At 37.7% G+C, this 13,882-nt stretch overlaps 1 protein-coding gene across 1 annotated transcript; it reads right to left on the reverse strand.

Annotated features, from left to right (window-relative positions):
• Positions 1-2,361: 2,361 nt before the first annotated feature.
• FAM60A (family with sequence similarity 60 member A) lies at positions 2,362-3,096 on the reverse strand. Its single transcript, XM_008073727.1, is given in 4 exon segments — positions 2,362-2,474; positions 2,477-2,761; positions 2,764-3,060; positions 3,063-3,096. Coding segments are annotated over 4 exon segments (726 nt in total). The 5' UTR covers positions 3,094-3,096.
• Between the last annotated feature and the right edge of the window lie 10,786 nt (positions 3,097-13,882).

Genomic DNA, 13,882 nt, shown 5'->3' on the forward strand with positions numbered 1-13,882 from the left:
TATTATGTCGATTAAAAATAAATCAAATTAATGTTTAGACCAAAAATTATTGTTTGTGTGACCAATTTATTATCTCTGGTCTAATTCTTTGCCTCTTTGAAACTCAGATTTTTTTTTTTCCCTTCTCTACAGTGGCCAGTTTACTCAATTGTGATAGCCCTCTGGTCTTCTCAACTAAATACAATCCTTTTTTACTGAGATTAATAATTGTTAAGTAAAAATGTAGTGGTTGTCTATGTGGATAAAGTAGAAAAATCAAATAAGAGTGATACAGAGTCAGAAGAAACAATATTCAGAGAAAATGGGAGTATTTCTGCTATTTGAATACTTTAAAAAATTGTTGCAGTGAAGACCCTGGCAAGAGATGAAGTTCCCCTTCTTAGATTTTCTAACAAATATTAAGAGAAGCCTCTTTGTTAGCTAAAAGCAAACAACCAAAGATATTTTAACTCTAAAATTCAAAATTTAAGACACTGAAATGTTTTAAGATTAGAGAAATTAATATTTTCAGACTTGCCTCTCACTAAAAATCGAATCTCAACACAATTAATTTAACTCAAATGGAAACCTTTTTTAAAAAATGTTTTTCAATTTTCTAATAAGACTAAATTTATTCAAACCTCTAGTAAAAATTTTGATTCTAAGTATCCAACATTATAAAAAATGAAAAACAGATCTGTAGATTTCTAATACATTAATACAAAGTACATGACTACATACAGTGCATCCTACAGGCAAAGAAAGTCAAAGAAAGGTGGAAAGAGAAAAAAGAAGACTGTGGTTGAAGTCTAGTAATAAATAAATACAGAAGTAGAGATCCAGACAAAATGTACAAAATAAATTTTCAAAAAACTCAGGAGGATAATAATAGCTGGACTTTTGTAGTTCACCTCAAAGCCTGTGGCATAGCAATTCACTGTGTAGTCTGTGCATATGGTGGCTTGAAGCGTGTAGGTTTTGTCCAAAAGGAGGAAGTATAAAATATGTTTAGATTAAGAACCATAAAGTTATAGAATGCTCGTAAAAGGTGGCTCACTCCTTCGTGTCATACGATCCAATTTTTTAAAACTAGTTGAAAAAATAAGCAAAGTCATGTTATTCTAAAGGCAGGCCAATTCTTTTCTCTCGTTATGAAAAGTCTGAACAGGTGAGGTTTTCCTGAACATTTAGAAAAGAGGCAAGAGTATTTTGGTTTGGGTTCAAGTGAGAGGCTTTTAATGAGGATTTTAGAACTAAAATTCAGGATATCTCAATGTTCAGAAAGTCTAACTAAAAGAAGCCAAAACCAACCCACTTAGCATTAACACATACCTCTTTTAATAATTTTACTTTGAATAGAGAGAAAATAATTCCTAATAGGTTAAAAACAGGTCTAACTCCCACTCTACACAGATAAAATTCTTACAAAGGTCAACTGAAGTAAACCAGCGCCAAACTGAATTGTGCAGATTTTTAATGAAGTCATCAATCATGTAACACAAACGAAAGTCAGTTATTTACACACTCAGCACGCCCTCTAAGAAGTGTGCTCCAAGAAGCATTAACCTTTCTTTTGTGCCATCCTGAAGACTTGCACACTTTATTTTTTAGATAATTTAACATTGTTAATAGAGTGCTTTCTCCACGTGGTAATCCTTTTGTTCTGTTCATATAGGGTCTTGCCTGTCCTAATAACTTGCCATTTCCCCAAGAGGAACTTTGACTCTACTTTAGAAGTTTCACATAAATCTTATCAAATATTAATATGAAGGGAGGTGGCATGGAATGCAACATACATAGTCAAGTTACATCGCTGTATATTTAGAAACTACTTTCTCCTTCAAGGTATTTCCAACAGAAAGCTCAGTCTGTCCTGCTTAATAATCGTAGTACAGGTTTGAATCATTAGAACCCTGGCAAGAACTTAATATTACAAAATTATCAACAACAACCTTTAGGGGCAAGTTCACGTTACTGACTTAGGACGAATTTATTATCATGAGGGAAAACAAGTGTAACCAGCCATCTTAAGAAATGCCCCTACCACTGCTTCTCAATATAGAAGGACTAAAACTACATACGTTTTATCACACAACATATCTCATCTGTGTCCCCTGAAATCCCCCTCATTTCATTCATTAGAAGGGGATTTTTAAAAAAGACTTAAAGAGCACTTTATAGCAGCATTCAACTTTCCTGTGAAATACTCAGCATCTTAAATATTATGCACAATTCTTTTTTGAATAAGCCAGACACTGGCTTCAGAGTTTGTGGGGCCGGGGGAAAATAACCCATTCAAAACTATTCTAGATGTTGCCTTTTGGCAGAATAGCAGGTATCCAAGTTAAAAATAGGAGAGTCAGTTTGTAGTTGTGTGGTCTTTTAAAAATCATGTTTTGTTCTCCTTCTACATAAAAATTCCAGCCGCCACTCCTGAGTGGAGATGGGCAGAGGCCCTGGTCCCTCCTCCTTCGGCTTCTCAGCAGCTGCTTCTTGCTGCAACAATGCTTGAATAGATGTATGCCGATGAGGACTTCCCCAAAACGGTCTTTATAGATAATCCCACAGTATATTCTCTGTCTTTTCCAGGATGTGAGATCTAAAAAGGAAAAAAAAAAAAAAGAAAAGAAAAGAAATGGTGTTCCATTAGAACCAGAAGCCATCTCCGTATCTGAGCCATCATCTGAACGGTGGCTGTAACAAGGAGATTGAGCTGGGGGGGCACTTGAGGTGGTACTGTGAACATCAGAATTGTGATGTTTAAATTCCTTCTGCAGTTTATTATCTGGTTGCTTTTTATCCTGTTCCCAGACAGGGTTTTTGCTTTCTTTGGTTTCAGTGTCGTCTTTAAACTGGGACCAGCCCTTGCATCTACCACATGATTCCAGGTTTGTTTTTTTTTTAATCCTGCTGACAATTTCTTTCATCTTTTCCCAAGCAGGACACAGGCATTGCAGATGTCTCCTGAACAAGTCTCATGCAACACAAAACAGCTCTAGAGATTCTTTTCATAGCGTTTACTGTCAGTGAATCGAGAACTGGAGGACTTAGCCCTGCAAATACAGCAACAGCCCTTGATATCTGGTACATGTTTGGCTTGTGAAAACCAAACATCTTTTCTTCTGAGCAACAGTCCCCAAAGCAGCCATCCCATGCACAATAACATCCCCTAGGCGTGGAGTGCCGGCCAGGCCACCCCCTCTCCAAGCGCTCCCTCCTCCTCAACTACCTTTCTATACAAAGACCTTTTTTTATTTTTGATAGTCTCCAGTATTTTCTGAAAAATTACTCAGTTTATTTTTTTAAATCTGTCAAATCCATTTAAAATGCAGGAGACATTAAAGTCTGCTGACTTTGGCAGACCAAATCCCATTTTAAACAGGATTATAGAAACTACCAGTAGTGATTTGGTACCTTTTGATAAAGAGTCACCCACAGACTTTAGAAGTCCTCAGCATCTCTCTTTACTTTGGGTTTTTATGGTTCACCAACACTGGTATTCTCCTCTGGGCACACACACTCTGTACCGTCTAGCCTCCTTTGCAGTGAACTTGGGCCAAGGTGGGCCAAGGTGACCTGTTTGCTCCCGGATTCTCCTCTTTTCCTTCATCAGCTCTGCACTGTGAGGGCCCTGACCCCTGCAGCCAGCATTCCCAGGCTTGTAGTGGCTTCAGGCCGGGTTTGGCAAATGAGAAGCACCACAGAAATGAGGAGGTAGGAAGAAGAGAACAACCAGGATGGCATTTATACCAGTGGCTATGTCCCCTGTATAGCTGTAGCTCCCACCTGATAGTGCCCCCATGACTGTGGCTTAATAGGTGACATGACCTAGACTCTGGTACCGCTGCCTATTCCAAATAGAGGAGGTAACAGCTTCCTGCTACTGCCCATCTCTGAGATGTCTCACAGTCCTCTATCTAACTTCTCAGCTTATTTATCACCTGTATGGCTAATGTCCTAAATTTTTTGTAACCGATTCTTTATTCTGATGCATAGTGCCTTTCTATCTGGTTGGACCCTTACCAATAGTACCATGTTTCTGAGTTCTGATCAAGTTAATATGAGTGGCAGTGATGACTGTTGTCTCTATTAAAGCTCTGCATAAATAAACCTCACTTCTTTTCCCCTGTCCCTGATTGATGAGGACTTAGAAGAGAGTCTGTACCCCACTGGTACACATTACTTTGTGACATGAGCAAGAAATTATGCCTTTATTGAGTAACTGATCTTTCGAGGTGTATCTGTTACAGTATTTACGCATTTACCTTTTTAATACAGAGGTCTTCCTGCTTCACATCCTCTGAGATTCTTGGGATGCTATACTCACATGTGGAATAATTGTTGTTGTAAGATACTTTGTCCTAATGTCCAAAATTAGAGTTCAGTAATATTTGCTAGGTGATACAATTTTTATCTGGATTCTCAATTACTCTCTCCCCAGGAAAAATGATTAAAAAGGTGAAGTTGGAGCCGGGCTTGGTGGCTCAGCCTGTAATCCCGCGCCTTTGGGAGCCTGAGGTGAGTGGATTGCCTGAGTCCGCGGGTTCGAGACCCTCCTGGGCAGCGAGACCTCATCTCTACAACAAATCAAAAAATCAGCCGGGTGTGGTAGCGCATGCCTGTAATTCCAGCTACTTGGAAGGCTGAGGCAGAAGGATCATCGGAGCCCAGCACGTCAAGGCTGCGGTGGCCGGAAGCGGCCACTGCACTCCAGTTTGGGCGGCAGAGTGAGACTCCAACTCAAAAAAAAAAAGGTGAAATTGACATATCATCACATCCATTCTTTAAGGTTAATCTTCAGATTATCCTATGCTACTAGGATGACTCAATGATGTTAGGGTTTTTTTGTTCATCTTATTTTGCAATCTCTGTGTTTTCACCCTTGGGTACTTTGTGAAAGATGGCTTCCCACCACATCCACACACCAGCCTCCAAGAAGAGGGGAGAAAAAGAAGGTGCAGGGAGAGAGGTGGAGGAAGTTCATTGTATTCTAGATGCCACAAGCCAAAATTTGTGTATGACTTCTGCCCACATCACATGGGTAGACCCTAGTTATCCTGCCATAACTAGCTGCAAGGGAGATTGCAAATATGTCCAGTCAAAGCTTCTGTTGCTCAAGAAAGGAGTAATTGAGCTGGAACTGCTGTTGTTTGTGACATAGAGATCTTCCAGGCAAAGTAAATCAGGCTGTAAGTGGGTTCTCCACAAAAATCCAGAATAAAGTGAGTTCCCAAGACAAATACTAAAATGAAGACATAAGATCTTACTGAAAAGGTAAAGGCAAGTTAAACAGAATTAAAATTTATATTTCATTGAATCTAAAAATAATCTATCAATTAAATAATGTTCCACTGTCTTACAACTGCTAAGGAAAAAATATTCTTAAACTATGGCACTATTATTACTTAGAATTTTTATTTTGTACTTATTGCAGTAACTTTTCTAGATTTATTTATATAAGCATTTAGCATATATCACACTGGTGATATGTATTCAATAACTTTGTATTATTGCTGAATCATAGTATACTCTTCCTGATGATATTTTAAATGCAATTAAACTCAACATATATAGTGCCAGCAATGAACATCATTCAATTGAAATGAGGTTCTTATAAGAAACTATGGTCATGGTTTCACATGATCAGGCAATAACTTCAAGATCATTACCACTGCCCAGCCAACAATGACTATAAGATTCATCCTAAACTCAGAGATGCTGAAGTGTTAAAAACAAAAAGTGCATCTTTAAATAATTTAAATACTTTCATTAAATTAATGGAATGGAGGAATTATATTGTACGACATCTACGAGAGATATCATCTTATCTCTCCCACTGCCACTTTCTGTTAACTGTTTCTTTGTGAGCAGCACAGGTTTTGTGAAGTGGGATCACACCATCTTCTTTTACAAGGTTAAAATTCACTTTTGTTTTGCAGTAAATATTTACATAATTGTGACTTTATATATATATTGATGAATATTTCTATTTTTAGATGTAATTTATAAGCATAGCAAGGAAGATCAATAATATAGTAATAGAACAAGGTATAGAATAATATCCTTGACAGTAAAAATAACATATTGTGGTGATTGGTAACTGATAATTGGAGAGGATAAGAAAGGATGAAGGAATTTAAAAGGACACTAAAAGCCCTGACTTACATTATGAAAATGCAAGTAATGTTGTCTAACACTTACAGACCAGTGAAATATATGCTTAATCTTTACATTTAACCAAGAGAACTAAAAGTAAAATCATGACTAGCAGAGATATGGGAACAGGGAGAAGGGAGGAGAGAAAGTATAGCATGATCATATTTTTTATTATTCTTTTCATTCTCTTTTAAGAATAGCTGATTATTTTTAATGGTAGATCATTATTTGCTCATTTTGTATTCCATTTTTTATTTCTTCACAAATTCCATAAATGCTTAACTGGTACAGTTTTCTAGATAATTTCAAATAAACTAAAATCCTTAGTAATACCTCTGTGCTACTTCCCTTTGTGGTTGCCTGTTTCCTTTGTTCATTTGTTTTCATTTTAATTGTGAATTCAAATATTTTATCTAACTTTTGGAGGAAGAGTCTAAGAGCCTGAATTGGGTATATTTTTCAGGGAAACTATTGAGCTGGAATCTCTTTAGCTCTATTTAACGATCGCTTCTCATCTCCTATGTTGCAGTGAAACACGGTCTTGGTCTCCCATTCCTAGGAATAAGTTGTCATTTATCTTAGGGTAAGCTTTCCACTTATAGATTTCAGCTTATTTCATCCCTGAAAGTATCTGTTTTTCATGATTTCAGTGATGCTGATACACTAAAAAGTGTATCTTAGCTTGAACTTTGTTATACTATAGTGGGAAAGTCTTTCATAATTTTCAGTCAACTGTTTCAATGGAAGTCAAGAATTCCAGCATGGTTTAGCTGGGCGCCTCTGGCTCAGGGTCTCTCACAAGGCCACAATCAAAGGACCGCTGGAGCTTTAGTCATTTCAAGACTGAATTTGAAGAGAAAACATTTCCAAGTTCACTCACTCATTGAGGTATTTTTTGGCTGTTGACCAGCGTCATTTGTTCCTTGCCATGTGGGCTTCTTCACAAACAACACTTACCTTTCCTCAAAGAACACCAAGAAGAGAGGATAAGATGGAAGTCACAATCATTTTGTAACTTAACTTAATCTCCAAAGTGATTATTTTTGCCATAGTCTATTCATTAGGAGAAAGGCATTAAGTCTAGTCCACCCTCAAGAAGAAGTTACACAAGGGCTAGAAGGCAGGAGTCATCAGGAACCATCATATAAGCTGCCTACCACAATGACAAAAAAAAAACAATTTCAAGAAAGCAAATTGGTATTTAAACAAATCACTTGCCACTATTATAGATGTCTTTCCTTGAGTCCTTATTATTACTTTGCTCACTTAAGTATATTTAGGAAATGATGCTACACTATACTTTTTATCTTAACATTTAGATAAATATATATATATATATTCTTACCCTCATTGGATTTGTTCATGCCTTTATTGTCCTACACAGTCACTGCAAATTCCCCTTTCTGTGAATCTCTTCTATCTAGTTTATCTTACATACTTTTTAAATTATCTTTCCTCCATGCATGACACGTCTACCATGCAATTCCTCTTCCACAAAGTTTTATTTGACTCCTTATCTCTAACCTCTCATCTGTTTCTCTAATCCATTCTACTTGACCAACCTAGATGGCACTGTTTCCCTAGGAAGCAATCTATACTGAGACCATTCTATTTCCTATCTCTTCTTTGCCTTTATTCAGGTGACTCTGCATGACTGCCAAGCTTTCCCTAGGCCTAACTTCCTAACAAGTGCTCTCATAATTCCCCACAGTCTAGTTCTAGTACCATCTCTTCTGCTGAGGTTTTCTCCACTTCCTAGCTAATAATGTTTTAATACGTATAATTTCCATTTTATAGGTAATCACATGCAGTTTTGTGACAGTTTTTATAACAATATAACTTTCAACTCTCACTAATATTTAATATAAATATAATGGTTCTTCAGGTAGATTATTAGTACCTCAAAAACAGAAAGTGGTCTTCCAGAATACTTAAATCATTCACCACACACCTAGCATATAGATGTCACTCAGAAAACTATCTGAAACATTGACTTCTAAAGTAATGAAACCAAAAGTTTGATCTTTAAATCTATACCTACAACCATTCTGAGGTCTAACGTACCCAATCTACTAAATCATCTTTTTTTTGTTGTTTAATAAAACGAAACTTTCTATTGAATATTCACATATATACAAAATTTACGTTAAACAAAAATACCAATTGAAATCTATAATAAACAAAAGCCAATAATAACTGAGTTGCAAAGTTCTTATGGAAATAGAAAGAAGATTTAGGAGAATCAAATTTAATGACCAACATTTCTAATCTTAGTTTTCACAACTGTGAATGTCTAATTATCTAAGTACAGGCATTTCTAAAGATATGAGGGGAAAAAATGAGGGGTCTACTCATAAAAGATGAGAAATATGAGTAAGAAATGGCCATAAAGTGTCTTAATTATTGAAAAACTTTAAGAATGAAAACTATAATTTAATCCTGTTCCTACTCATTAAGCAAAGTTTAGGTAAAATGGTTGGCAGTCTAGTTTTCTTTGTTACATAGGAAGCCAGTGTTACAGCCTCAGAGAGACATAGGCAGTAGGTGGTTGTATATTACCTTGTCATAAGATGAGTCAATATAAGGCAATGGAGAAGAAAATGATAAGTTAGCCAAACTTTAACTTTATTCAACTTTAAAGGTCCTTTTTATAGAACTCCTGACACTAAATCTAACAACTTTCAAATTTATTTCTGTACAAATTATGCTTAAACAAATCACAGCAGGACACCCAGGATCTCAAGTACTTTAAGAAATCAGAGGGAGGAGGGAAGATCCAAGATGGGCACCATGGAGCAGCAGACCAGTGCCTCTCTCACCAAACAAGGCAAAGAGTATAGACCCAGCCACCCATAGATAGAGACACCCCAAATACTTTTGGACAAGTGAAGCACCCTGCATCCAGCAATGGTTTCTTTGAACATGAAGAGACCAGAAAGTGACAGCAGACATGGGAATTCAGGCATCCCCTTTCCCTGCCATGCTCCAGGCTCACACAGGAACTGAAGACTTGCCCAGTGAAGGAGAGTGAGTGAGTGAACTTCAGAGAAGAGATGGTACTGGAACTAGGAATTATGAGAATACTTGTTAGGCAGTTAGTCATAGGGAAAGCTTGGCAGAAGTGCATAATCACCTGAATAAAGGCAAAGAAGGGACAGGAAATAGATGGGTCTAAGATGCTTTGGATCAGCTCAGCCCCTCCCGGCTTTTCATGAGTTGTCAGTATCATGCTGGAAGAGTCCTGGTCAGGGCACACAGCAGTGGGCAACCAGAGCCCAAGTGGAATGGAGAACAAAACTTGCATCTGATCAACCACAGTGAGCAACAGAGCCCAGTGACTGACTCCCAGACAGGAAAAGCCCGCCTGCAGAGTGAACCTGGCTGACACTCAATGCTAACAAACAGCAAGTGCCCATCTTCCCAATAAGATCAGAAAAAATCACCTCCAAGCCCTGTGAGCCTACATGGCAGATCTCCCCTCCCCTAAAGCAAGGAACTCACTCTTTTTTAAGAGCATAGTGTGGACTTGAACAGGGAGGGAGCAACATGAAAGACACCCAAAGGTTTTCTTGGTGGGAAAGCTTCTTGGTTGCAAATCAGACAGGGAACAGGGGACCCACCTCCCACTCACTCTCTGCTGAGTGTTAGCAGCAGGGTCTTAAAACTGACCCAACTAGATTGACAGTGTAAGAAAAAAATATACAGTAGAAAATCTGCCAAGGGGTGGAGCAAGGATCAGAAGTGAATGCCCCTCCTTCTGTCAATGAGTGACCTATATTAAGCCACAGAAAGGACCTTAGAACAGAGAGTCATTGACTAGTTTCAGAGCAACAGATAAAAAGAGGAATTACAGTGAAGAAAGAGAGGCCTGTCACAAATGAGAAAAAAAAAAAAAATCAATGAAAAAAATAGGCAATCTTCAGAGTCCTAAAGAAATAGTGCCCCAAAAAGCAGCTATCAGAGCACAAACATTAGAAACCCCTCTGAATGACCTGTCCCAGATGACAGTCACAAAAATCAGAGATTAGATCACTAAAACAACCAGAAAGAGTCAAGAAACTAGAAGTGAAACTCACCAAAGTCATACAGGAAGTAAAAGTGGAGTTGACCAATTTCAGAAAAGCCTATTCTGAAATAATGGAAATAAATAACTCCATCCTGGAAATAAAAAGATATAGTAACTAGCATAGAAAGCTGGATCAACCAAGCAGGGGAAAGAATCTTAGTGTTTGAAAACCAAAATATGGAATTGACCCAGTCTGTCAAAAACACAGAAAAAAGCTCAAAAAGAGAGATGTAGAATTATTTCAAGAATCCAAGTCCATACCTGATTGGTAGTGGTGAAGCAGAAAGGGAAAATAAGAACTCCATGGAACAAACATTCCATGAGGTCATCCAAGAAAATGTCCCACATCTTGTTAGAGAGGCAACCATTCAAGTGCATGAGATTCAGATAACCCCCACAAGGTAACCCATGAGAAGGCCATTCCCTAGACACACATCTGCCTTCACAAAGGAAGGATGAAAGAAAAAATCCTAAAGGCAGCAAGAGAGAAAGTCACACTAATTACTGGGGACGACCAATCAGAATCCCTCCAGACTTATCCACAGAAACACTACAAGCCAGAAGGGACTGGAGTCCAATTTTTAATGTTCTTAAAGATAAGCAATTCCAGATAAGAATTTCCTACCCAGCCAAACTAAGCTTCGTCAGTGACAGGGAATTAAAATCTTTCTCAGACATCTAATCCCTAAAAGAATATGCCACTTCCAGACCAGTCCTTCAGGAGACACTTAAGAAGGTGTTGAACAAAGTGGGAAGGGAGAAAATTAGTCACAGTCATACCCATTACAAAAGTACAGGCAAGCACAGAGGTAACAGAGCATACAGAGCACTCATAAAAATGAAAATGCACACATATATAAATAAAAAAGTAAAAAGGAAACAAAGCAACCTTTCAAGAGTCCTATGACAGTAATAGACTCTCATATTTCATAATCAATGCGATCATGAATGGACTAAATCCACCTCTGAAGAGACATAGAGTAGCAAACTGGATAAAGAAGCATGATCCAACAGTCTGCTGCTAAAGGCTCAAAGTTAGGGGCTAGAAAATTGTCTTTCAGGCAAACGGAAAACAGAAGAGAGAAGGTATTGCTATTCTGCTATTCTGTAATCAGACTTCAAACCAACAAAAGTTAAAAAGGACATGGAAGGACACTACATAATGAAGCAAGAAATATCCATCTTAAACATATATGTACCCAACACAGGAGCACCAGACTTTATAAAATAACTACTAAACAAACTAAGGGAAAACATTGACTCTCACAAAATCATAGTTGGAGACCTAAATATCCCACTATCAGCTTAGATAGATCATCAAGGAAAAAACCTTCAAGGAGATCTGGAACCTTAACTCAATGCTCAATCAAATTGATTGTTTTTACTTTATTTTATTATAAAGACATAGGGTATAACACAGGATTAAGTGCACAAGTAATATATGTGCAGGTGAAGTTTGGGCCTCCAACTGGTACTCACTTTTCCTAATTAGGATCAGGTACCATTTGTGTTGTTACATGTTTCCCACTTACTACCTCCCCTGGCAGTGTCCCATGACTGCCAATCTTTCCTTTGTGCTATTGTGATTAATGTTCAGGTCCTACTTATGAGTGAGAACATGTGGTATTCAGTTCTTTGTTTTGTGATAGGTCACTAAGAATGATTGCCTTCAATTTCATCCAATTTGCTGAGAAGGCTATGATTTTGTTCTACTTTATGGCTGTGTAAATAGTCCATCATGTATATGTACCACATTTTCTTTATCTCGTCTACTTTCAATGGGCAGTAGGGTTGGTTCTATGTTTTTGCTATTGTGAATAGTGCAGCAGTAATCAAGGGAGTGACGAGACAACACACAAAATGGGAAAAAAATTTGCTGACTGGTATCTGTCAAAGGCCTAACATAGGATCTACAAGGAATTCAAATGAGCCAAAAGGAAAAAAAAAAAACCAGCCCTATTAAAAAAAATAGAAAGAGAACATGAATAGATATAACTCAAAAGAAGACATATAAGCAGCCAGCAGATACATGAAAAAATAACCTCACAAATCATCAAAGAAATGCAAATCAAAACCACACTGAGATATCACTTTACCCCAGTAAGAAAGGCCATCACTAAATCAAAAAACAATAGATGCTGGCACATGTGTGGAGAAAAGGGGATGCTTATACACTGTTGGGAATGCAAACTAGTCCAACCTCTATGGAGAAGAGTGTGGCAATATCTAAAGGAACTAGAAATTGACCTCCCATATGATCCAGCAACCTCCCTACTGGGAAGACACCCAGAGGAACACAAATTGGTCAAATGGATTTAATAGACATCTACAGAACACTCCATCCAACATCAGCAGAGTATACATTCTACTCATCAGCACATGGAGCATCCTCCAAGATTGATCACATTCTCGGACATAAAGCATGTGTGAACAAATATCAAAAAATTGAAATAATGCTATGCATCTTCTCAGATCACAGTGGAATAAAAATAAATATCACCAAAAAACCCCCAAAGATTTGGACACTAAACAATAAGCTACTGAAAGTAGGAATAGAAAGATTCCCGGAAACAACCAAAAGCAAAGACACACCTTATCAGAACTTCTGGGATGCCATGAAAGCAGTGCTAGGTAAATTCATAGCATTGCATGCACACATCAAGAAAACAGAAAGATCACAAGTAAACAGAGACTAACAGCATGCCTGAAGGAGCTGAAAAGGCAAGATCGTCTAAATCCTAACTTCAGCAGAAGAATCCAGATCACCAATATAAAAATCACAATTGCAGTATATAAAAGACAAAAATATCCTATTAAGGACCAACAAGACAAAAAGCTGGTTCTTTGAAAGGCTAAATTAGATTGACAGACCCCTGGCCAGATTGACTTAAAAAAAGAGAGAGAGAAATTTCCAAATAAACACAATTAGAAGAAACACAAAAGTCAAAGTCACAACTGACCCCCGAAGAAATTCAAAAGATTATCAGGGATTACTATGAACACCCATATGCAAATAAACTAGAAAATGCAAAGGAAATGGAAGACTTTTTGACACAACCTCCCAAGGTAGAAACAAGAAGAAACTTAAACTGTAAACAGACCAATAACAATCCAGGAAATCAACTCAGTCATAAGAAATCTCCTCTCCAACAAAAACCCCAGACAAGATGGCTTTCTGACTGAATTCTACAAGATATACACAGAGGAGCTGATATAAATATTTTTTTAAAGATGTGGGGAACAATTCAGAATTAGGTTTGTAAGTGCTCATCACACAGGTGAAGTTTGGGCCTCCCATTGATCCTCACTTCACCTGGCTTGGGATCAGGTACACTTATGGATGTTATGTGCTCTCTCCCTTCCCTCTCCCCAGCCACAGTGTCCTACTACTGCCAATCCTTTTCCTGCAGTATTATGATAGATGTTTAGGATCCACTTATGAGTGAGAACATGTGGGAATTCTCCCCAGCACACTACGAAGTTAACATCATACTGATACACAAGCCTGGCAAAGACCCTACAAAGAAAAAAAAATTACAGACCAATCCCCTTGATGAACATAGACACAAAAATTCTCAACAAGATTCTAGCAAATCAAATTCAACGACACATCCACCATGACCAGATGGCCTTTATTCCTGGGATGCAGGGTTGGGTCATAATTCAGCACATTAACAGATG

This window comes from Carlito syrichta, unplaced genomic scaffold, assembly GCF_000164805.1.
Source record: "Carlito syrichta isolate Samal-C Ts95f unplaced genomic scaffold, Tarsius_syrichta-2.0.1 Scaffold316037, whole genome shotgun sequence".
Classification (NCBI taxonomy): Eukaryota; Metazoa; Chordata; class Mammalia; order Primates; family Tarsiidae; genus Carlito; species Carlito syrichta.